This window comes from Larimichthys crocea, chromosome XII, assembly GCF_000972845.2.
Source record: "Larimichthys crocea isolate SSNF chromosome XII, L_crocea_2.0, whole genome shotgun sequence".
Lineage (NCBI taxonomy): Eukaryota > Metazoa > Chordata > Actinopteri > Sciaenidae > Larimichthys > Larimichthys crocea.
In genome coordinates, this window is record NC_040022.1 from 8,307,626 (window position 1) to 8,333,600 (window position 25,975).

General features: G+C 38.2%; 1 protein-coding gene across 1 annotated transcript in view; it reads right to left on the bottom strand.

The window, feature by feature from the left end:
* Positions 1–672: 672 nt before the first annotated feature.
* The window catches only part of elfn1a (extracellular leucine-rich repeat and fibronectin type III domain containing 1a), a 65,929-nt gene continuing 40,626 nt past the window's right edge, over positions 673–25,975 (bottom strand). The window contains exons 2-3 of the mRNA XM_019261927.2: positions 23,731–23,821; positions 673–7,292 (exon numbers count right to left, since the gene is read on the bottom strand). Of these exons, the coding sequence (XP_019117472.1) occupies positions 4,540–6,912 (2,373 nt within the window). The 5' untranslated portion in view covers positions 6,913–7,292; positions 23,731–23,821 and the 3' untranslated portion in view covers positions 673–4,539. The remainder of the gene's footprint in view (positions 7,293–23,730; positions 23,822–25,975) is intronic.

Consider the following 25,975-nt stretch of genomic DNA (forward strand, 5'->3'; position numbering starts at 1 on the left):
TCATTCTGACTTTTGTGAATAGGCCTGAACTTTTGCTTTTAGTCAAAAGTGGGAGTCAGGACATGAAAAAAGCTTTTACCTTCTTTCATAGTTGCAACCATGCAATAATGACAATGACAGAGCTCCTGCAACATGCAGCTACATTGTGTGTACGGTCTATTGAGGCTCCTCTGAATGGATTAAAAAAAAGGTATTTTTTGTTATTTTCTCCCTGTATGATGAGTGTAAAATGGCAAGGAAAGACATCACTGCTCTTTGGTTTTGAGACACCCAGACCTTACATTTGCTGTTTAATACCTGAAAAAATATACTGCCCTGAATGGAATATTGCCATCAAACAGCACCACATTGTCTGTTTGGGCAGTTATCTACTGGGACAAGCAAGATACACACCTGAACAACAACACAAGTTCATAAAATACAAGGTGTATAGGTAAAAATAAGCTCTTAATCCAGTCATTTGGTACTTACTGTCATTATTACCCTAATCACATTAAAACATATGACGAGATGTGCGTGTGAACATGTCTGCTGGTTGAGAGCTGATATCAAAATGTGACTGACAGGTGTAACGTACATGAAAGGAGATGAAGGTCTATATTGGTTCACCATCACCAGCTTACTTTGTATTAAACCTTATCTTTACTGCACTCCAGGCTCACTTATAGCACACGTGATGTAATGATGAGAACAAAATCACAAACGGGTAAAAAAGGAAACACTTGCACACATCAAAAAACGGAGTTTAATTACTCAAGAGCAACAAGACTCATATTTCAGACACAGATTTGATATATATATAGTGGAGATGATGTGATTAGTTTATTGTAGAACCTTCCAGCATAATTTTGTGCATGAATGAGTTAGAATGGCAGGGCAGGTCTTAGAAAACATTTCTCCTAAAATAATGGAGGCTGTACAGAGGGCCTGCATATTTTTCATTACAGAAGGGTTTGCTCATCTGGCATTCATGATTTAAGAGTTTGGCTTTATTTGAAAATGATAAAAAAATATATGTTCGTAATAACTTTGTTTCAACGACCAGTGTGTGGGATTTAGTGGCATCTACAAGTGTAGTTGCAGTTGTAGATTGCAACCTCCTTGCCTCACGCTCTCTTTCCTAGCATGAAGAAGAGACTACAGTTGCCCCAAAACACACAAAGAACAAGAAAGGACCAATGTTTAGGTTGTCTGTTCTGGGCAACTGGAGAAGCATGGCAGTTCAACATATCAGACCGGCAACAATTCTTACTTTTGGTGCTTATACACTCATGAAAACATAGTTATAAATATTTGATTTAATTTCTGCCATATTAGGTCAATAGAGCCCTATAAATCTTGCACACTAGTCCTTTTATTATTGTACTTGTAGCTTTTTGCACTTTATGTCCACTGTGTCGTGTTTCAATTGTTCTTTGGTTTGGTTCCATGGTTTTAATGTCCACTGGAAATGTCTCAAAAGTGGTGTATCTTCTGGCAAATGTAGACTTGGCTCATAAAGATAGCAGAGTGGGTAAAAGGGTGTTAAATGAGATGTTTGAGTTCATAATAAAGAGAGTGTATACTGTATGTGCACCCTTAACTTTATTTCACAGTACTTTGTCTGAAAGCAGATAACATAGTATTAGGAAATGAAATAAAAAACACATTTTTGTGCTCTTGTTTGTTTTGATGCACTTGAACAACTGTTGATCTTTCTAAAGGTTTTATCAACACTTTAAACTCTTATTAGACACAGAAGTGCTACAATATGCAGTATAAAAAACATGTTGCTAAATAACTAAATGAACTAGAAACCTGACAGCTCTCAGGAGATACTGAAATGCTTTTATAAAAATAACAACAAATGGAGACTTGTCAACGGTATCAACAATGAAACAAAACAAAAGGAAATTTACACTTGTACACATATCCCAAAATCTTAAGGCGGTTGAAATATTAAGTCAGACAACCAAGTTAACACTTTATAAAGTGCTTACATAACACATTCACATCAGGCTCATGAATGCTTCATCTCACATTAATGAATAATAATAGTGTCGTGACACACTTACACAAAATGGATACTGCGTCATGACACAGAAAAAACACAAATGGGCTGACTAATGCCTGCAGTTAGATTACACACTCAATGTCTAATGCATGGGAAAAGACTTGATGAAAAAGTATGTCACCAGATAAATTATTTCCCTCGGCTCTGTTATCAAATCGCAGACTCTGGTCATCGCTTCAGCACACAGTACACAACGTATGTCTATCCTGCTTTCAAGTTTTTCACCCATACATATGAATTATCATTCATTTGCATTCCAACGGCTGATGTTTTTTGAGTATTCAAAATGAAATGACCACAGTTATTGTGTTTTCATCCACCTTCAGCTGACACATTCGAAACTTGAGTGTAATCAAAATACGTCTATGTTTTCACACTAAGCTCGGTTGAAAAGTTGTGCAATGGAAACTGACTCAGTGAGTCAAAGCACGTGACTTCAACTGAAGTTTCTGTTCCAGCGAACAGATATAAAATATGGGATCCGTGTGGATTAATGAGGACACTGTAATGGTTGTCAAAATAAGACATAAAACAAGCGTAGATTACATATTTCAATCATTTTTTCCAATCTGTTTTCTTTCCTTTCAGGACTCATTGGCATTCTTTTCTGATGTCACCTTGTAGCACCCTCTTGCTCTGCAGTGGTCGAGTAGAGAGTTAGTGCCACCAGTTGTTATCTTGATGCAGCCAACATCTAATATTCGCATAAAAGTGGTGGATGAATACACACACTTCTTTTTGATGATTTTCGGTTAAAATTAGTGTTAAATGATAGCAGCTGAGATATTCTGAATTTCTCTGCGGCCCTAAAAATGACACATCCCACATTGACATTACATTTCGAGTTACACTATTACATTTTTTCAAATAAGTAGGAGAGTTGAAATGCATATTCAATTCTCTTTCATAAATATGATATGAATCATCATGAGCCTGTTTGGGAAAAAAACGTTATATAAACATCTTACAAAGAAAAAGCGTTAAGTCTTATATTTACTCAAAAAATTCCATGATATACAAATTCACAGCCAGTAAGTCAGAGGATTCAGTTTCACATTCTCAAATTTTACTCTAGCAAGTTGATAATTGTCTGGTACGAAGCTTTCATAATATACAAAACGATTTAACAGCCTAGCAGGTAAAAATAAAACGAAACCTCTCAGCAAGCAACAAGGCTCATCCAAAAAAACAAACTACTTTCCTGCATTTATCGGGTCAGACAGTATGCAATATAATACAATGGAAGAAATACTGAAGCAAAGTAAAAGAAAACACAGTCGTTAATAGCATTAAATAAATATTTCCTTACATAAAAGCTGCCATAGACAGATCAGAATATGTATCTGTTACATTCATCCATCGGGCTTTCTTGTAGGGAAGAACAGCTGTCCTTACCTAAACAACAGGTGATAGAGTACAGTTCCCTTCTCGTTGAAATGTTAGTTAGTGTAGTAGGCTTCCAATGCCATATCCCGTATGTGGACATTATCGTTTCCCAATGTGTTCACCTTTTTGAAAGAGCAACTGATACAACAACAACAATAACAACAACAACAACAAAAGTCACCATGGACCTACTGCTTTGTGTTCATACGCTTCCCAGACCGTGCAGAAATATTGTAAACATTTCAGCTTTTTCTACTTTGGTACTAAAGATAGAAATGATGGTTCATGAATCTGATGACTGAGACCTTCATTACAGCATGTAATACACTGCATCTTGTCTGCGTGGAGTCTATCAGAGTCCATCCTGTGAATACTGCATTGCGTGATTAAGGGGACGTTAAGACTGAATCCATCTGCGTCTTGTAAAATGCATGTAAAAGCTTTTAATAAAAAAAACGAGGAAAGAATAAAAAAAAAAACAGGCGGTGACAGTAAAAATGAGAAATGTTCTGACAGGTTTAAAGTAGGATATACTGTTCTTCAGCAACAAGCTATTCGAAATGAACAGCTCTCCATTTGATAAAACCTGATTCATCCACTAATATTTTTTTAATTTACACAGCAAACATTGCAAATATAGAAACCCATATCTGTACATAGTTTTGTTGAATTAAATATATGCAGGGAGGGAAGAAAACAAAGTTCTTTTTGAATAAAGGATCCAGGTAGTTCCTCAAAAAATACTGAGGTTTCAGTAGACATATCTTCATATAGTAGTTTCATATTACACAACAGCAAATCCACTGTCACAGGACTTGGCCATGCGATACCCAAAAACCTATAATCCGTTGTAACATATATATTATTAATTTGTAATATATTTTCTCTTTAACAGATAAAAGTTTTCCCGATGAATGCTTTACATAATATGACAAATTTAAAGAATCTTTATCCCATTTCCCTCACATTCAAAAGAGAATGTGATAACACGTGAGTGAGTAGTTGACTATAATATGGAAGTATCCATTGATTCAATTGTCAGATGAGGTTCTTGTGTCATTTCTGTAATGTGTGGTCCATTTTAAAAACACCTAAAGAGGTTATGATTTATGTTGGGCTGATACACCTTTCCAGTAATCTAAAATATCATGCAGGTCCTCATCCTTTGCAAACTGGACTTTCTTCCGCAGTGCATGTCCCGCAGCCATGTACTCGTCATCTTTGTGCCGTTTCCGGTGTAGTTTGAATCTCTCCCAGATGCTGTGTGAAGGTTTGCAATAGTATTCGGGACTGGAGGAGTAGCTTAGATTATGATACTGAGATGGCAACTGGGAATATGCTAAGTCTCTAGAGCGGGAGTGAGTAAGAGGCTCCAACATGGAGGACTTGTGGCCATCAGGTCCCTCAAGCTCCTCTATCTGAGCATCAGGATATGAGTGCCGGTGGTCACTGTACTGACGGATCTTGTCTGCCTCAGCCCTCAGGATGGCGGCAGCAGGCGTCACAGTGAGGATGGTCTCTCCTGTTGGGGAGGTTTTCTCTATGTACTTGGATTCAGAGCGATAAGGCCTGGGGCTTCGCATGGGTCCTCCTGTGGCAGTGCTGGGCCTCTTTGGTGAGACATCAGAGGTCCGATGCCTCTGCAGAGAGTGGTGGTAGCTGTCCTTATAAGGAGGGGACAGAAGGCCAGATTTATTCTGTGGGTGTTCTGATATCAGTACAAGTTGAGGCTCTGCGGTGGATACGGCTCCAGATTTCACCCCTTGAAAAGACGTGGATTCTGACTTTAGAGCATCTATACAGTTGTTAATGATCTGATTGACTTTATCCACCTCTTTTGCAATGGTGGAAATCTCTGCCACCGACCCTTGGCTATTCCCAGCCATTCCCATGTCACACTCTCTGCGTTCATGGTGGTCCATGCTTCGCACTTCCATGTAATTTCCTTTCATCATTTTAGGAGTCTCACTTATCTCTTGAAATTTGTACTGCTCCATCTCACCTGCAGATGGTAAGTATGGCATGCGTGCCATGCTCTCGCCAGCCAACAGTTGTTTTTGTGACATTCGAGAAATAGTCCCTCCCTCTAGTTCTTGTCCATATTTAAGTTCCATTATATTTTTCTTCAGGCTCCCTGATTTTTTGTGCTTTTCATCTTGCTGACGCTTTCTTCGCAAGCAATAGTAGACCACACCCAGAAAAATGACCATGCTAAAGAGGCAGCCTAAAATTGTCATAATGTAGTGAGTAGCAGTTGCATTGTTTACAGCTCTGTCCTTTCCATTCCAAGGGCCAGTAGTGATTGTCAAACAAGTGTGGTTGTGTCTAAGTGAATTACGTATCGAAGCAACACAGTATGTGTAGTTAGTGTGGGGTTTAAGGTTTTTTAGTTCAATGTCCTCTTTTATATCTTTCAGGTTTTGAATATCTGTGAAAAAGCTGTTGTTGTAGAGAACCAGGATGTACATCTTCTTGTAGGGATAAGGAATCTGAACCGTGATGGTGGCACCTGTGTTTGATACTTGCTTCAGTTTCATTAGTGGATTTACTTCCACATCATTGTAGGTTGTACTAATGGTAATGTCTTCAGGTTCTGTGCCCGAGGGACAGTCTTCCAGCCCACAAAGTGTTGTGTCTGGTGGAGGTGTCGTGGGCTCAATGGGCACAGGAATAAATGGTGTAACGTAGTCATCAGTACACACAGTGGTGAGCATGTGAAGCGCATTCCGATATGTCGGATTGTTCGGATTCTGGCTCAGTAAACTATAACCAGAAACACCAGGTGGGGAGTCACAGACCATCCGCTCATTCGTCCTGTTGGGGAAAACTGAGAGCCATTTGACAAAACCAAGTAATTCGCATGAGCAGTTGAAAGGGTTGGTGTACAGCTCACAGGTGGTCAGCTTAGTCAAACTGGTAAACGTGGCTCCATCTAACTGCTGGATTCGGTTCATGGAGAGGTCAATGTTCTCAATGTTGGGGCACTCCCAAAAGGCATTGGGTGTCACAGTCTCAATCAGGTTTGCCTGGAGGTAGAGGTACTGCAGCTTTCCTAAACCCCTAAGGATCCCTTCTGTCAGGTTCCGCAACTTGTTGAAGCCCATTTGAAGGACTTGTAAGTTAAACTGAGCAGAGAAGGCCCCATCCTCTATGTAGGAGATTTCATTCTTTGTCAGGTTCAGGTAGGTCAAGTTGGCAAAGCGACTAAGGGCAGAATAATGAATACTTTTGATTTTATTTTCATTTAGACGAAGGTCCACAATGGTGCTGTTGATATGCTGTGGGATGGCCTCATAAGGTGGTTGGTTTTGGCTACAAATTGCAAGCCATACAAAGCCCTTTTCACCCTCAATTAACCAGCAGTCTCCTCTGACTCTGCCAATATGAGTCAAATATACAATGGCTACAGACCAAAACAAGGCACTCATCACCATGCCTAAACTGCAGGCCATTGGTGCTTCTCTGAGAGTCATGTGCAGAGCCAAAAAAAATCAGAGGAAGGTGATACCACCGTGGTTTCAGAACAGCTGAGACAATCCGGTTGGAAAATCAGCTGGATGTTCAACTGTTCTCAGGGGCCAGAGACAATCCTTTTATTTGTCTCCTCTTCATTGATGGATGGTGCTGTCCCCATGTACCAATCAGAAAAATGTTATGTATCTGCCCTTACACCGAGTTTCTTTCATTGAGGTTTGCCTGCAGTGAACTTGTGGTGATACTTAAAAGAGATCTCACCACCTCAGGCTGGCTTGTGCTTTTCTCCTTAAAGGTTACCATCATTAAATGGTCTCATTTTATTGTTTCGGCCACTGTCTTCTTTTCTGTGTCTCTCTCATGTGCACGGAGGCATAATCTGCAATACAAAGAAAAGAACACATTTTAAATGACATTTTATCAGGATGAGAAATGTATTTAAATATGTTGAAACTGTGCATTCATTCAAGGATTTATGTTTATTGCATGCTCTCCTTGTTCATGCTCCACTAATTATTTTGTACACAATTTAAGAGGTGTTTGCAGTCCCTGTGGCAGACTGCAATTTAGGGAAACTGTTGGCCGATTACTACATGACAGGTTCGAAAAAGCAGTGTCCCTGTTTTCACGTAATTAACCTGAGGACTGTCAGATGCATTTGAAAAAGGCCAATGTTACAAAGCTGCATTAAATCAATTAACTAACACCACATGAAACAACACTTTGGGTGGATAAATTTAAATCTTTTTGAGCACCGTGTCTACAAGAGAAAAGAGAAATCGTACACAAAATGTGATTACTGGATCTTGTGCAAATACAAAAAGATGACATCTTCACAAACACTGTGTGCTTTTGAACATGATTATTTGTTCTGTTTGTGCAGTCCACAGGAGGCATAAAGTCAGCAAACTGACTCTTTAATGTCACTTTCACATCTATACAGTATGTATCAAAAGTTTGCTATCATTATCCACTATAAGCTGGTAAGGTTATAGCAGTAAAACCCAAGGTTGTGTTTTTCTTACTTATGTTTTTAACTTTAAATTAAAAACAATGAAAGTGCTATTTTGTCTTTTAAAAGTTACTTTGTGTTGATTTAAAGTGTAGAGATTATAGTTCTTTCAGTAGATGGATTCAGAGCACAACCTCACTCTGTTATATCACCAAATCACTCATTATTACAGGTCAATGTACTGCTGCTGACAAGGAAATTAAAAAACATATCACGCTGCCTGCTGCACAGGTATGCAGTAGTGGTTGAAAAAGACTGCAGACACCAATATTGTCTTTTAAATCTATTTGTCGGATTGATTTTAACATGCAGCAAGTGGATGTTTATGCTCAACTAAAGAATTGTGTATAAAACTAAATTTGTTATGACAATCAGATTTTTATCTCGAAATATCGTCACTCAATATGACTTAATTAGCACAACCTTAATTGTTTCTTAAGCCAATTTAGATTTTTTTTTATATAACTTTGAAATCAAATTCAGCAATTGTTTTATTGTTACAATACAATTATGTTGATGTAAACACTACTCCTACTATTTTAAAGTATTTCCTTTGCTGTCAGATTTCATTTCCATAATATTTACATGTCAACAAATAACAGAAATAATAACAGTGATGAATATTTTTTTATATTATGAAGTAGTTAAACAGAGACTACTATTTATAATAAACGCGAATTTGTAATTAATTATTATAATTGGAATATGCTGGAAATGAGTGGGCAACAGGAACATCAACCTGCAGGTCTTGATATGTGTTATAATCTATTCTTGTCACCATTCCTGCCTCTGACACACACAAAAATAGGCTGCCTTGTAGAGAGGGACAGGATAAGGAGGTGTTTTGTGTTTTGTGTGACATGGCACTCATGGCAACAGGGACAGTCATTGTTAGAACATAGTGTAAATGTGACAGTTTATGTATATACAAATATATTTCAAGTTGAAAACACCACCTGACAACTGAGTTATTCCTGCTGTCATTTGACCTTTTCCTGTGTTTAGTATTGCGGTTTTCCTCATTATACATGGGCATACAAGTGTCTGCACTGAAACATAATCACTAATGTGTCCTCTTTATTTGACACTAAATAGGATGGGTATCAACCAGGGACCAGCACCAGTTATCTCAAGTGTCACTATTGTGACTGTTACGTTCATATGCTACTGATTTGATTTGCAAAATAAATTTTAAGAGAAACATAATTGATTTTCAAAATATATTCAGTGGCAACATTTTTCAGGTAAAGCAGTCAAGTCCAAAGTTACCACACTCAGGTTGTAGGGAGATGGTCGGAGTTGGTGCACAAGGCTCAGGACTTAGAGTACTGTGTGGTTAGGTTTAAGCAACAAAAGCACTTAAGCTGTGGACACATTTGTGGTTTTAGTTAAATGTTAATAAAGGAACATGTCCTGTGTCATGCTTTGAATCACTATTATTTAACCAACACCACAATCTCTCTCTAGGGATTCAAATGCCTGAACATAACCTTAAAGAAGATTTTTTGGTGTATATTAACAGATATTGTAAGAAAAACAAATACATTCCAATGTCACAGAAAGGATATGTTAATTTAACACTCGTTCTGTTGAGGAAACATTTGCTGTTGCAGATTAGTAGTATGTGAATACAATCTCTAGGACCATTGATGTATGATAATTCTGCAAAACCCCTGATTAGGTTTTTAACATTTAGTGCCAACATTTTAAAATTGCATGTTCGTGGCAGCTAAAGTTTGGCAAGGTTAGGTAAAGGTGGTATTTATGGCAGATAAATTATGGTTAGCACATGATATGCATGCACTACACTACTTCTTGGATTGTTACTGTAGCTCAATTATGAGGTCCTGAATCAAATATGAATTTTTATCTTTCTTACAAATGCTGAGTGTAGGAGTCTGTGTTTTCCACATTTTATATACAGAAACAAACCCAAAGAGCCAGACAACGACCTACATGTTATGTTAAAAGTCTTTCTTTCATCAGAATAATAATAATGAATTATGTTCAAGAACGTTCACTCTTCTGCACCCTGATAAACTGATACACTGGCACATTGTATTACTTAGTACAAATTGTATTACAAGTGTATTGTAAAGATTTGTATGTTTCATATATTTAGATTTATTTATTTTTTAATATAGATTTTTGTTGGGCCAGAGGTTAAGATTACATTGTATGTAAATCTGTAACTCATAGTTTGGCCCATGCTTTATATTCCATACACTGACTGTGGATGGGAAAGCTGGTATGTCTTCTCGACAATTCATTATTTCTGCTTTTCCATTGCTACTTTATCAGTTAAAGGTAAATGAATGCCTAGTACATCAAGTTGTTTTGCTATGTGGTGGATGCAAAAGCTGTCTTCAATAAACTCTGATATTTTTCAATATGAGTGTGACAGAGTTCCACATCTGAATGGAGACCCTGTCACTGAATTTCAGTCCTTTGCAAGTACAGCTTTCTGCAAGGCTGTGTCCATACACACTTAAAAGTGTAATTCAAAAGCGCGTAAAAGACAACACAAATGAAAGGCAATTTTGGTGCATAGAAACGTTTTAAAATCTTTTTTTTAATTGCAGTTCTCCCCCGATTCGCACTGAGACATTATCTGCAATTGGGCTGAGATGATCAAGTAAAAGCACTGGTCAGCTATTCAAGTAGAGATAAAGAGGAGACATAAACGCTGTGATGGAGGACACTGGAACAGAACGCCAAAGGCTGCCATTACAAAACCACCTTCATGACGACAAAAGAGCAGTGGCAGAGGAGCATTGAAGAAAAGAACACTCTCAAAGCTCCTGGGAGGAAAGGGGCTGCAAATCAAATGTTCCATGAAATGAATATGAAAAATACCGCTCTGCAAAAAGGATTTCTTAAAGAAAAACGTCTTGTTATTATTCCCCAGTCCCTGACCTTTATTGCAAATACCGCACGGCAGATACTGAGCTCTTCTGACCTGACCTCCACTTGCTCACAGCGTGACATTGGTGCAAGATCCTTTAGCGGCTAAATGGTAGTTTAAGTTAAAGCTGAGAAGTCTCCTCTCATTTAGAATGCATTGGCTGTGTTTTGTTTGTCCACAGTGACTCACTCTAGCGAGCCTCCAACTGATTCACTGCCACACAACTGAAAACCATGCATAAATTACAGCCGGGCTAGTTCCCCTTGTTAGAGGAAACGCAAATACACAGTCATGCTTACGCTGGTAGGTGATACTGTAGCGTGACAAAAAAAGCAGATTTTGCATTCAAACACCGTATCTTAACTCTTGCACACATGTCCCAGTGAATCCACAGCATATGCCAACAAAAAACAATGCCTGCAGGGTTGACTTGCAACAAACTACATTGAAATAATTTGTTAGTGCTTTGTTTTCGTGCAAATCGCATTGTACTGTACATTTGGATCTTCAGATGAGCCTAAGGCATCCAGCAGTGTAAGTTTCCTTATGAGAGCTTAGGTCTATTTACCACTACAGACCCACTTTCCATAATGGTAGCAATCTGTATGGTCCAGTGCTAGCCCTGAGTGCAGCAGGCCAGAACACCTAAGGCATCAGAGCTGAGTATATTCCCCTATCAGACACAGGCAGCCATTCCAGCCAGTCTCTTTTCCATTTAGGCTTTATGCACTAGGTAATGAAGGCTTTTCTTTTTCTTTTCCTCTTCTGTGGATAACCTATTGAAACCCTGCTGTTGAAGAATGATTCAAACACAGCCTTGTAAATTTCTGTTCCAGTTGCTCGGGGCCTCGTCATACTTGCACTCAGTAAACCATTGGTCCTTTTTTTTTCTTTTTTTTTTTAAATGAAAAACAAAGACAACAGAAACGCAGCTCTAAATGTGGAGAAAAGGAGGTTGATCTTTCAAAGAAGCAACGAAAGGCAAAGAGTAAGCAAAGAATTTTACTTTTATGAGTCAAGAGCTGATATGGCCTTAAAGCAGAGGGTTGAAGTAGGTGTGATAGTGACAGGTTATAGTACTTTAAGGTGAATGTTTCAGCTGCAGTAGCTCTCCATGTCTTTAAATGTGAAACAAAAGAGTCGTCTCCTATCGTACAAAGCCTCTGGAGTGCTGCATCGCCCGACTCAAGAGCCAGTGCTTCAAGGCAACCTTTGACAGAAGCTCCATAACGCCACATTGAGAGAAAACAGATCTTGAAACTGTGTCTCCTTCCCCACGAACAATCGTATATTGTATGCAAACCAACAAGACAGCAGCTCACCTCCCTCCCCGGCTATCTCTGCCTTTCAGTCCCCTTCTGTTTGTCAGTGTCTGTCCAAACAATTTTCACCGTGCATACTAAATTACTATTTTTCTGTTCTACCTCCAAGTGTCTAGAAAAGCATGATATCAAAGGATTTGTTTTTTGACTTTGGGGTCCTGCTTTTTCTTGTTTCTCCCCGAGCTTCCTATCTTGTGCTTTGTGATGTTGAAGGTGCCTCAATCTCTGAGGACCCTCCTCATCCATACCAATGACTGCCCTTTATTTGATGTCATTGAAAATGCATGCACTTCTTGTTGGGAAGAATGGAAAAAAAAGAAGTAAAGATGGGAAACCAGAAGTGGAGAATCAATTGAGTTGAAATGGAACTACTTCTCTTGGGAAGGAAAACATTGTGCTCAATGAGGTACTGAATTGCTTTGGAGAAAGAGTGGACGAGGGCACATATGCTTGGGTTATATCAGAGGATATTAAACTCATACATTAATTACTCAGGGAATATTGCCTGGAATAGAATTGATGGAACTGTCTTCATTGAATACTGTTTGCTAAAAGTTCAGCACTTTTTATTGTTTCAGTGATATACTTGTTGGAGTTAGTACGGCAGATGGAGTTTTTAGTTACTTATACTTCTCGTATAAGTAAGGAGTATTGTATGCCACCTCGATGCACTGAAGTCATTTGTTTTCCAGACAAAGCCTTCTATTCCCACATGACAATTGGAGTTGCCGCCTCATATAAAATGAAGCCAGAAGCTTTCAGCACAGTATTTATCTTAATATGACCTCCTGAGGCTGAAATAAAGTGATAAATGTAGTGATAAGATACTGTACGTGGAGTTATATAATATAGGGTATTTGAGAACACTTGGAAACGTTTTTTTTTTTTTCATTTATGGTGGACAGGCTGCTTTATTCATGGCATTAGAGCTACTGATACGCACATTATGACTTTACAGCGGTACTTAGTAAATAAGCTATTTCTGTCTAAGTGAGACGCAGACTTACATATTATTATTATCTTGGTAGTTTAATATGCGAGTGCCGCGTGCTGCAACGGTGGCTTGAAAAAGATCTGAAAGATTAATATAAATGTGGGAGAAAAAAAAAGATTATTTTAAGAAGAAATATAAAAACTGTGTTGAACTGAATAAACACAATTGATGTCTCCCATTGCTCCTCTTGCGTCAACTGTTTTTTTTTAAAGAAACACAGATATTGTTGTTATGGGCCACAGTAATCTGACGTTCTAGATTCATTGAAGTTTTGCAGAGATAAATCAAGGACAAATAACATCTTCTTGCTGCCAATTAGCACCGGTTTCTGCTAATTAGGTGCACATTAGCATTAGCATAATAGGTATTGCTGAAGCGTGGGTTGATCTCAATTAATGCTGATGATACATTAGTGCTAAATGTCAAATAACAGGTCCTTTCTGGGCAATTAAAGACTCGAGTGCAAAGGTGGGAAGTTACAGATATGCATGGGCAACTTGAGTTTTGAACTGCCTCTTGGTTTATTGGAAAGTTACATTCAGCGCACTTATCACTTGGTATTCCACACAGGTGTCATACTTTGTAAAACTTTAAATGACTTACTGCCCTGCCATCTCTTGTAAATTCCCAATATCTCACTCTATTGTTCTTCAGTGTATCAAGAGTCCTTCAGCAGGCTCATGACCTAGTGCGATTCAAGCAGACGAGAGCAAAAAATCTCATTACAAACTAAAAGCTCTACTTTGGGTGACACCTCTTATAAAGATGATAAGCCATAGAAAATGACATGGAATCACACCGCACTGATAGAAACAGATGCATCAGTGGAAACGCTGCAGGAGAATTAAAGCAGCCAGGCACAATAGTTAGCAGAGAACAAGAAAGCAGAAAAGTGCATCCCCTGCCACCTTCCACGGCTCTTTCTTCAGCATTAATGCTGTGATCTCGGCACGGGCTGTATGAGTTCAGCTCCACGCGACGCATACTGAACAAGGAGAAAAGCAACTGGGCTATAGAAAGCATTTATCAAAGGGACAGGAGCAAAGTAGAGTTTAATTTAATTCTGTACGTTTGAGAGTAAGATACAACTTGGAATAGCACCTGAAGGTTTAAATGCAATTTTCCAGGCCATCAAATGACCATCAACTCGGCACGTTATTTTGGCCTCCAAGCCAAAGCATCTGCCAGCAATGTCTCTAGCTGCTGACTCATGACATGTCGAACTAAAATGGGAGCTACTGTGCAGCCCTGAGTGTGACAGAAAGTTATGGAAAAGTCATTATTCGGGCAGATTTTTACAGGATTTCTGGGTATCAACGTCTTTATAATTTTAGTAATGTCTTATGCTTAGGGAATTGATATCTGATTATAATTGATTCAAATGTGAGGACAAAAGCTGTGATAAGAAATTCCTTTTTAATATGGTCAATTACTCCAGCATGCTCAGCCAAGGTTTCCCCCCACCAATTAACCTTCAGAAAGTGACTGGAGCTAATTCAATTATGCTCTGCTGCAGGAGCATGACTGACAGGTCAACTTGCCTCAGTGTTCTGACTGACAAGCTGTGAACAGCAGAGCAGCCGTTTCCTGTGCTGAATGCTTATATCTGTCTGACCCCACAGACTATCTGACACGTCTAGGAAGAGGACATTATCACTTTGAGATAGGCTTGTGAGACTCAATTAATCTCCATCTTGAATAGTTAGCTGGGTTTGCAGGGAATTTTACAGTTTTATCTTCTTACATGGATTTACGCTAATTGCCCCAAATCATTTATTACAGCAATATGCATTTTAGTTTGGAGGTAATGTTTGACATAGACTGTCCCTATGCTCACAATCATCAAGCCTGAAATTTAATGAACATAAACATATCACAACATTATAAATTCACATACAATGAAATGCCAAAGCAGGAGGGAGGGAGGCGGAGGGAGTTAAATTTTGAATGTCTGCAGCAGTGGGGCAGCGAGGATGGAGAGCTCAGTGCTTTAAGAGTGCCAAATATTAATATGGAGAGCCCATTGTGAGAGAGGCTGCAGGTTGTGGAAGCAGAATGGAGGATGTCAGGAACGCGTGACAGTAAAATGACTTCTGTGTCTGCCTGAACTAATGTGAAGCTAGAGATCACTGGCGACTTTCAGCGTGCAGGCTATGCCGTTTTATCAGCGTGTGTCTGCATGTTGTTTTAAAGGTATGCCGCACTGTGTCTCAGATTTATTCATGGACATCTTTATAGAGTCACAACGATGCACAAAAATATGACTGAACGCATATTGGTAAGCAGTTGGGAGCAGTGGAAAGGTGCTATTGTGGAAAACATCTTCAGTGTGTTGTAAATATATCAGAATTTTCTATTTCCAGGGACTGATACCACACAACAGCTGATTAAAACAGAAAGTGCATTCTGGTGTTGTTGCATTCTGTCTGTAATTTTATACAGGGACATTTTCCTCCCAAAATGTAAAACATTTAACACTATATACTAGATTATGTAGGAATCTGTAAAACATTCTGACATTATGAGCCATTTAGTCTTTGGAGCCCTTCAGTGGTGTATTTTCTTTCTTCTTGGACTGAGCTGCTACAAATCCCATTGACATAACCTGCTGGAAGCTCAGTATTTGACTTTGCAACTGCAGGGTTTAAAATATAAATTTGGGTTCTGGTAAATGGATCAAACTGTAAATTTACCAAGGAACCAAAGTAACAGAATATATAGCTGTGTCAGCACTTTGGGCTATATTTAAAATTCTCAGTTTGGCACCTTGCACAAGTGTACATGTAAGTTTATGATTAAAAACAAGATGATGCTTTGAGATTTATTTAAATACACTCTCAGAAACATTCTCATTATATCTTTTTTATAAATACATGATCCTGTTGTAAGAACTCCATTGTCCTAAATAATAGTAGAAAGATTAACCTCACGAATGGGCTTGGCTAGAGGAGTTGAACAGTAGTCACCAGCAGAAATTGCAATTGTCAGCAGAAAGCAGCTGCAGCACTGCGTACAACTGAATGTAGGTAAAGACTGGGGTGGTGGGTGGTGTTTAACGCATGATGGGCATTTGTCGACTAATGATGGAAAAAGCAGTTAAATATATACAGTATAGGTGGTGGGCGGTGCTGCATTTAAACTTGTGCTGGTCAGATTCATGAAGCAGGAATGTCAATACATTAGTCTGTCATTTGAGCAGGTGCGTGGCTGTTTAGTTGGTGTTCAGGGAGATCAGCTGATTATCATCTAATCTGAGGGGGAATAATAACTTTATGTTCCTTTCTGAACCTACAGTCTGAGCTCTTTTTTTAAAGGAGTATTACAGTTGGACAAGGTGACAGGAGGAAAAAAAATGTAAAAAATCAATCGACAAGGATGTGATAAAAAGTCTGACTTATCTGGTGCTGCAATTTGATCCATCTATGATTTGCGAATTTGTGTTGAAATGAAAGGAAACACGGGGGAGGCAAATGGAAACGGCCACCTTGCGCGATGGCTTTGCTGAGAAATAAAACTGTCTCTTCCTTGAAGGGAAAGTTATTGTTTCTGACAGGACAAATTCTCTCAGGCTCAATAAGGTGCAGAGGATTCAACAGAGAGCTCGTGCTTGGCTATCAAAGGAGTGAAAGGTTCTTTGGTGCACCACAGAAAGCGAACTGTAGACTTGAGATCTGAACACAAGATGACAGCTGGACCAGGGGGTTGACATTTATCCCAGTTGGTTGGTTGGAGGATGCAACAAATAAATGCTTTAAATGCTAATGGACATTAAACGGGCAAAAATTCTCTGATACCATTTTGTCAGAATTTGCATTTTTATTGCTGTTGTCCATTTGAATTTACTACCACACATGCACACAGAAATGGAGCATTTGATTTTTAGTCTTTGAAAAAGTTTCTTCACAAAGGAGAGATAGTGGTGTGTATATATTACATAGTAAACAGTGGTACAGAAATCACCCTATGCTCAAGTAGCTCTCGCACGTAACGCTGTAGTTGTCACAACAATGTCGTTCATTTTTTTTTTTTTTTCAGAACAGCATACCACCCGGTACAGATTTTTTCTAAATTACAATCATTCCCTATTTAAAGAAGCAAATGTGTTAATGAGGCTTTAAACAGCAGGTTCTATCAGAAACAATACAAAAACAAATCCTCTAAAACAATTAACTCTCTTTCACGGATGCTCCTCGTCTGCATTGCCCTTTGCACTCAAGGGTGTCTAGTCAATAAATGTCATCTATGTCATAACCTACTAAGAAGATGAGACAGTACAATGAAATGCAGTCGATTTTAGTGGCTAATGCAGCAGTTTTGTTTGTGTGCACGTCTGTTTATTATTGGACACAGGAACCTCACTCTTGTAGGAATGATGTTATTGTACATGGAAGTCATGAAACACCCACAGCTGTGTGGATACAGGTATTAGATATTACATCTGTTGACTTAATCACTTCATTCTCTCACTTGCTGAAGGTGAATTAATAAGTAAACGCACCTGCTGTACAGCGAAGCTGAATCTCGTACACGCAGTTGGAGACAACTGATGTCAGTGATGTGGATAAATGAAACACTGACAGCGTTATTGGATAATTTACTCATATCAGCAGGATTCAGGATTTATTACACATTCACACTAGGTTTTCAAAACACACTGGATGAGTGATTCTTTGTCAGGATTCTGCAACAATCCTGACACATTACCGCCCAAGTTGGACAGTCCGACTCCTATACTAATCTATAATCCATCTCAGATGCAATTTTCAGCTTTAGTGTTATCTTTATAAAATGATAAAGGAATAAAGAAGCACAGAGGCAATGGAAAACATACATCATCAAACATAAATAAATCCTCAAATGGTGAGGTCACTTCCTGCTAAATAGAAATAGACAAACTTTGAAGGTTATGATAGAAATTATAGATAATATTTTATATCGTAGTCACAAAGAGATGGCAAAAAAAGTAGGGAGAAATAACAGTGGATGTGAGTCACACATTAATGTGAGACACATTAAAATGAGTGCCTACAAATGGTTTATCAAGTGATGCTGTGCATTCAAAATGATGGTGCTGACAGTTTTTCTCATTTGCGTAGCCTGCTACCTCTGCAATCTTGTTATATTTTAAACCATAGGAAGCTTATGTACCTGAGACAATTTCCACATCGGTTTTAGCTCCTTATTATAAATAGTGAGTCACATAACATTTGCTTAATGTACGATGGCGAACAATTGAGGTCACGGATAATGGTACATGCTCATCAAAAGTCAAATCTCACCCACCATGTTTTGGTCTGTTATCTAATACTAATCCAATATGCTTTATTTTTAAGCCCATAAATGTCTTACAAATCAAATCGTAAATGTCAAAAAGACATGACAAAAATGGACTACGGCTTGTGACAAGAGGACACATAAAGGCAGATGGCCAGAGATCCTTCTTTAAAGGGGAATGACCTCTGCTTTTTAATCCTTCTCGCCAGGCGTTAAGCCAGAGGCTCAATTATCTCCTTTTCACACTTAAGAACACATTGAATCTGTGTTTTAAAACATGTGCTTTGAGCATAGGCTGTCTTTGTTTTATTGTATTAATTTAATTTTTGACAATTCTAATACATGCTAGAGGGGTTGTCTTCTGTGTTCTGACTGACTGAATGGCATGTAATAAGATGGAAGAACTGAGGTGTCATGATTTGACAAAAGTCGTGCTGAGAAAAGTGCCACAGCACTTTATCAGTGGTATGGGGAAAAAAAAATCATTAGGGTGTCTGTAATGAATGGGTGACAGCTGTCTGTCAAAAGTATGTAGCCCTATTTTAGCTCTCATTCATTTTCTCCATGATTGCCTTTCTTATTGCTAAGTCACAGCTTGGCTGCCTGTGCAAGTCTCTATTAACAAAGTATAGGATTTGATTAAAGTAATGGAGATGATACTATAAAACCTGGCTGTGTGTTGACTGGCTTTATAGTTTTGTGTCACACAAACACTGGAATCTATTTGAGCTATTTTAAATGTATTTATCATAAAACATAATCTGTGAGCTGTAATTATTCTTTAACTTAACTTAATTTTGTATTGGGGCCTTATTTATAATAATAAGGGACATACAGCCAACATACATAAAATGAGGATTAAGCATTTAATCACAAGAAAAGTCCATCATGCAGACATCTAAAGTACTTTTTTTTCATTTTTTATTTATTTTTTCAATTTAATTTATTTGTTTCACAAATAACGTTGAGGTTTTAGTCACTGACCGACTCAAAACGATGTTTACTGTAGACATATTTGACGTATTTGATCTGATTTGTGTCGCTCATCTTTTACAGGGGCAATGCCTTTAATGTTAAAGTGGCCATATTTCTGATAGAAGTATCTCTCATCCAGGAATTAATGGACTGAGAGAGCATCAAGTGAATAAAGCGATCACTAAAAAATTACAGTACATTAGGACTGATGACAGCCCTGGAAAGGCAATTGGATAAGTTCAATTCTGGGAAACGCACCAATAGGGAACGACAACAGAACCACTGAGGGGGAACTATGTTGGATTTTCTTTTATTCTGATTGTGCACTGCAGTTCCCAGTAATAATGTAATCACATGAATCGTTAATCAAGAAGTGTAAACCAGCCATTTAGCCTTTTAAATATGGATTGTGCTGCCATGGAGAGTGTGCTATGCTGCATTGATCTTGCCTAAAAGAGCATAGTGAATAACAAAAGATAGGTTGGTTTTATATAGTCACCATGTGTTACCAGCTTGACGTCCTAATAACTAAGCCATCAATGCAGCTACATTTGGCAATCCTATATTTATAGCCAGTTCCATCCATCCTGAGGCTCATTGATCATTTGGGCAACAACAAACACCACCGCAGCCAACACACACATTGCAGCCAACGTGAGGTGTAACAGGCCAAAGTGATATCACTGCATTGAGCAAATGATGAGGAAGGGTTAAAGCCTTTGATGAGAAGTGAGCCCAATAATTGCCAACCATACGGATGTTTTATAATCACTTTATGTGACCAATTTAAGGCTCCCTCGGGATCCATGTCTCTCCCAGGCTAATCCATTATGCTCTTTACGGTAATCCATTCAAATAACTCTTCTCTAGTGCCATCAATTAGGAATCCAAGTTGACCGAGTAGCTGGCACCATGCAGCTTGATAGGGGATAAAGCTTAATGGGAGAATGACCATCATTGGGATCAATGACTTTATGATGTTAACTAACTGCAAATTTATATAGATTTTACATGTAAAACAGAATTTTAATGACAAATACTCACATGAACTCAAACAAAGGGCCAATGTGTAGGATTTTATGCCATCTAGGCATCTTAGAAGCTGCAGAATGCAACCCCCTCACCTCACCTTTCGTTCCATGCATGAAAGGCCATACCTAGAGCCAGTCTTGTTGTCTCTTCTGGGCTACTGTAGAAACATCACAGGACTCGTTTTAAGGTAACGAAAACCTGATGATTCTTATTTTACAGTGATTATACATTAATGAAAACATACTTATGAATATTAAATTCCATTTTAGCCAATAAATACTCCTACTAAATGTTACACACTGGGCCTTTCAAGAGACTTAATGCAAAATTAATATTCTTTGAACCAGATCATAATCCTTGTGGTTTGCCAATTTACTCAGATGTATTTTTTTTTAAATTTATTTAATTATATTTTATTTTGGCACACCAACTTATGCACTTTTGTATTATTAGGAAAATTCTCTCACTGCAACAACTGCCTCAGCGTCCCTATGCAGGTTACTGTCCAATATCATCTTCTGTTGCAACCAACAGTGTAACATCTTCTACTTTAGGCTATAATATCATCCAGTCTAATATCTCTGTGACTGTTGTATCCCCTTGACTGGCTCTCATACCACTTTAGAGAGACTTCATATCAAACTGTTCCCTCTTTATTTCTGTTATAGCATGGCGCTGCTCTGATGACATGTTGGCAGCTGAACTATTACAGATCTACTGACACTACTACATTTTATATGCTTCTGATGATTTCTGACAGCAGCACCTGAAACTTTGTGGTGCGAAATTCTTTGTTTTTACTCTTACGTTGCTCTCCTCTCATTTTTGTGAGTGAAACCCACAACAGAAACAGGAACACATAGCCACGTTTGGCCATTTTCAAGGGCATTGATTATGGTAAAGATCTCTTCGTAAACAGATAGCTGGTACGATATGGGTACATTTATTTCAACTTTGTGCAATTAAGAGAGTCTGGTGAATCCAACTTGGAACACTTGTAGGCTCACAGACGAAATGTACTGAGAGAGAGATGTAGGATAAAAATCCCAAAATGTTCCTGCATTAGATCTAAAATCCTCCGTTAGCACACATCCTGTATAAATCAGTGAACTAAAAGTATATCTCTGCAGGGGAACTAGGAAATATAGGATCCCTAAAAGAATATTGCTCTGGACACTCTTTCAAATAAAATAATTAAACTGGGAGTTTTGTGGTCCCTCTCCAGCTCTGGACCCACAGACTTGTCACTTCAACCTCACCAGCAGCAGCACTACATCTTCAGTTTTAATGACAGTGGTTAAAACCTAGCTGCACTGTCATGCATCACCAAAATAGTTTTAGATTGGGAATAATTAGTGCGTATATATTGGCCCATTGCGCTTATTATGCATTATGTGGTTTCATATTTATACCCTAAGAACTGGTGTAGAAATATTTCTGAACAGTTTGACATAAGAAAAATCCCATAGGTTGTACTTGAAAGACAGCAAGGATCAAATCAAAGTCGTTCAACTGATCCAGCACTCAAATTCATGTTTGATGTATCCATTTGGAGAGTTGATGTTGTCTGTCCAATCATGCTTTTTTGTATATGACTGACAAGAATATATAAAATGGATCTCGAACGCAAAGGCTGACTGTCTTTCAACTTCTAGTTTAAAAAAAGACACCAAAACAGCTGATCCCATTTGAAACAAAAAACGATGATGTAAACATCAAATACACTGAACTAGAACACAAACACTTTATTGTATTTTTGATGTTTTCTATTAAAGAGGATTTCTTTGGTTCGCGATGTCACTAAAACAGCAGATTCAATATCCATTCAAGTGCTTTCTATCTTGTACACTAAATGTCTTGTTGCAAGCTGATTTCGGTGATGATACATGAACCACTGATACATTATCTGCAACCTGAGAAACTGTTTTCAGATCAGTCTTTTATTATTCCTACAAAGCTTTCACCAGCATGATCATTATTAACATTCCTCTCTTGGGGCCCTCTCATTGTTTGATTGCATCTCTCTGTTTGGTGAGTTTCATTCTTTAGCCGGGAAATTTTTTTAAGCAAAAGAAGATTATAGCTACACCTGCATGACAATAAGATTGTATTGGTAATTTCACACCATTAGAGTTGTTGAATAGGCACAAAATAAAGAGAAGCTCTTTATAATGTAGATGTCTGTAGGACTACAAGATTACAATTCACCTGTGCTTTTTAAAATTCATTTTCAAACAAGTAAACACAAGATATCAAGCTTCCTTACTTCCTTATAGATATAGTTACAGCAATGATAATACTACTTGATAATACCATCTTCCATCCCAGTGTTTTAAAGTGTCCACCATCAGCTACAGTCAAGTAAATGGCAAGAGGAGAGTGTAACATTAAGAGCAAACTTTTCTGTCTATCATTGCTGATGTGTGCCTTAATGAAGCCATAGAGCACTCCCCATCTGCTCTGCTCTACATGACAGACCAGCTGAGGAACTATAGTGAGTCCCTTAAATGGAAAGGTTGTGCAGGTGAGTGGTGAGTGAGTGATGAAACTTGAAGGCTATGTTCCTTATGTGAATGTCCCCCTGATTACATGTAGCACTGATTGTTCAGGGTGCACACACTCTTTCTGTCACTGTACATATATCAGTAACAAAAGTACTCATTTGTTGCTTGATCACCAGTGGAAAGAAATTCAATTCTCAATTAAAAAAAGCTTAAAAGCTTTCTCACAGCATTAGGCAGTTAAACGTCCAAATAACTTTCTTTTTTTTGAACTTGTAAACATAGATTTTCAAAGGAAACTTGATAAAATAGATAAAACAATAGATGGGTAACAATTTGATATGGTCAAAAAGCAATTTGTGTCTTTACGTCTATATGCAGACCGAGTAACACTTTAGAAGAAGAGAGATGATGAACTTACTGAATTGAATGAAATTATAGGTTTACGTTTTTTTTTCTTTCACAATTACAATTCAAGAAATTTTCATAAATTCAAACCAGACTTCATATTGCCTTTTAAATCCTATAATAAACATTTTAGTTTCCGGTGCCGACACACTCTTATAAATGAAAATGCAGAGGCTGAATCATGGAAACCTAAACACAACATTAATCAAGTGGTAGTGATGCACGGACGGTCCACTCTCGGGATGACATGTCCTTTGAGTGTCTTGTCTTTGGCACTGCACTGTACTGTCATGTGTATTGACCAGAAGATTAGTGATGGATTCTCTCTGATCCTCTTAGGGGGCGTGCAGAGCTGCAGTTTACTCAAGATACTGTACCAAATAACTGCACTCACCTCTGTAATCTGGGTTGAAGTCCTCAGTGTGAGAGAGCATCACTGGTGTCCTCCAGCAGTGCAGATGTTCACTGATTTCTCTTCCTGAACTCTGAGGAAAAAAACAAGTGATAGAGGTTATTATTAATGTCATTTCCTATAAAGAGGTTTGTTTTTGAGCAACTTGGTGGAAGTGAATCAGTATGTATACACATAACATTGCCATATAAAGTCAACATGTTAAATTCTATTCATGGAGGCCAGTCTTAATGAAGCATGTAATAAAAAGCTGCTTCTTAAGAGGATAACCTTCTTTTGGCATTGCAGTCTCTGAAATGAATTCAGCAGCATGAATGTTCTTTTTTCTCTCCTTTTTTTTCCAGAATTGGAACCACCTCATTAACCTTATCTAACAAGCACGAGCTAATGAAATCCTCTGTTTCAGTTTCCGGTCTTGCCAAAGTTAGTTTTACTAATTAATCAAACATCAGTCCCCCTCCCCTATCATCCTAATGACTCACCGTAAAGTGAATGAGAATGTGCTGCACACACGGCCTAGGGGGAGGCTGCATGCACACATCTTCATGCATTTTTATTGGAAGTTAAAATAAAGAGAAAGAGAAGCTTTGTACTGAAGAGAGACGAACGTTTTTGTATTCGCCACAATACGCGAAATAAAAATAAAACATGATTTCTTCATCTTTTATCCATGCTTCATATTTGCTTTTATGATTCTGTTTACCGAATCTCCTCAGCCATGCAACGATGCAAGGCTGCAGTTTCCCACCTACATACATATTAATATCTGCGAAAGACAAGCTCCAGATTACTGCACAATCAGTATTCATATTACTCCTCTTCCTCTAATGAAACAATTCTGTGTTCTCATCCCTTGTGATTCGGAGCGTATGACATGCTGTATCAGATGAAAAGCAAACGCAAAATTCAATCTCCAACAATCAGTAATGGAAATCTGCAAAATGGCTGAATTTCAGTAAATGAGAGGACAATAGATAACGCAATTCAATTAGCTGCTAGGGCGGCTATTTGCATTCCAGTGAAAGGGGTGATAGTTTAAGTGGCCCAAGGCAGCTGCCTTTCAGCAAAGGCCCGTGACAACACAAAAAGCAGCGGAACCAAGAGAAAAGGGGAGTTTGGGAGTCTTCAGCAGTATTCTTTTAATTACTAGTCATAATGACTCCATTTAGCTGTTCAATGACCCATTTTACGGCATTGAACAGGCATGGGAAGCTCTCTGTCCTTGGCAGGGTCAGTCCTGCAGCTGCCCCTGCCTGCCATGCTTCAACTAAGAGGGAACTTTTTTCTTCCCTCATCAGCCTTTTAGCAGACAGGTTGCTCAAGAATTTCCACATTAGCTTCATCATCACAAATGCAGAATGGACTCAACCTCACCCCATAAAGGAATTTAATTTAAATTTAGAACTCATTATATGGAAAATAATTCTCCGTGAAAGTTGTTATGTGTCAGATAAAGATGGGGTTGTCACTTTGGGTACCCACCATGATGATGGCACATAGAGGCTTCTTGCTATGCTAATAACTTCAGTCCAACATAACCTACAGGTAAACACACACACAAACTCTCTGAAGTACAGATACGGGTACATTTTCTCTAACACATACACAAAACTAGAAATGATGCATATGTCAGACCCATCTGTAGTTTTGCAACATTGGATATGTGGGTGGAAAATACATAAAATATATTGTTAAGGATCAAAATCTTTGCAACTTGCCAGATACAGTAATCACAACATTTCTTCATTAATAATAGAAAACTTAATCAGCTTCTTCAAAACACATTTGCTGCTGCTAATTAGCTGCATGAAAAAGTAATTTGTCTGTGAATTCACTGTATTGTATTATTATGATCTAATGTTGCTTTCCCTGTTAAGTATGAGATGCTGCTATTTGACTCAGCAGACTTCTAAAATAGATTTAACATGATGTGACTTCCTAGAAATATATGATTGTATAAACAAATGGAACAAATTGATTGAAAATGTGGTTAGTTAGTGTTGAACTGATGTCTGTAGTTGTGTCTATTGAATTGTGGTGAAGAGTCTGAACTGTGTGATACCTCAGATCGTGCTAATGACTTTGAATTTTATAAATTTGCTGTTGGACATGAAACAACGGTGGTCAGACAAACGGTTGACAAATTGATTCAAGATGTTGCAAAGTAAATGCTAAAAGAGATTTTAGTGCGCTCCACAGCTGCATTCATTTTCCAAAACTGGATACT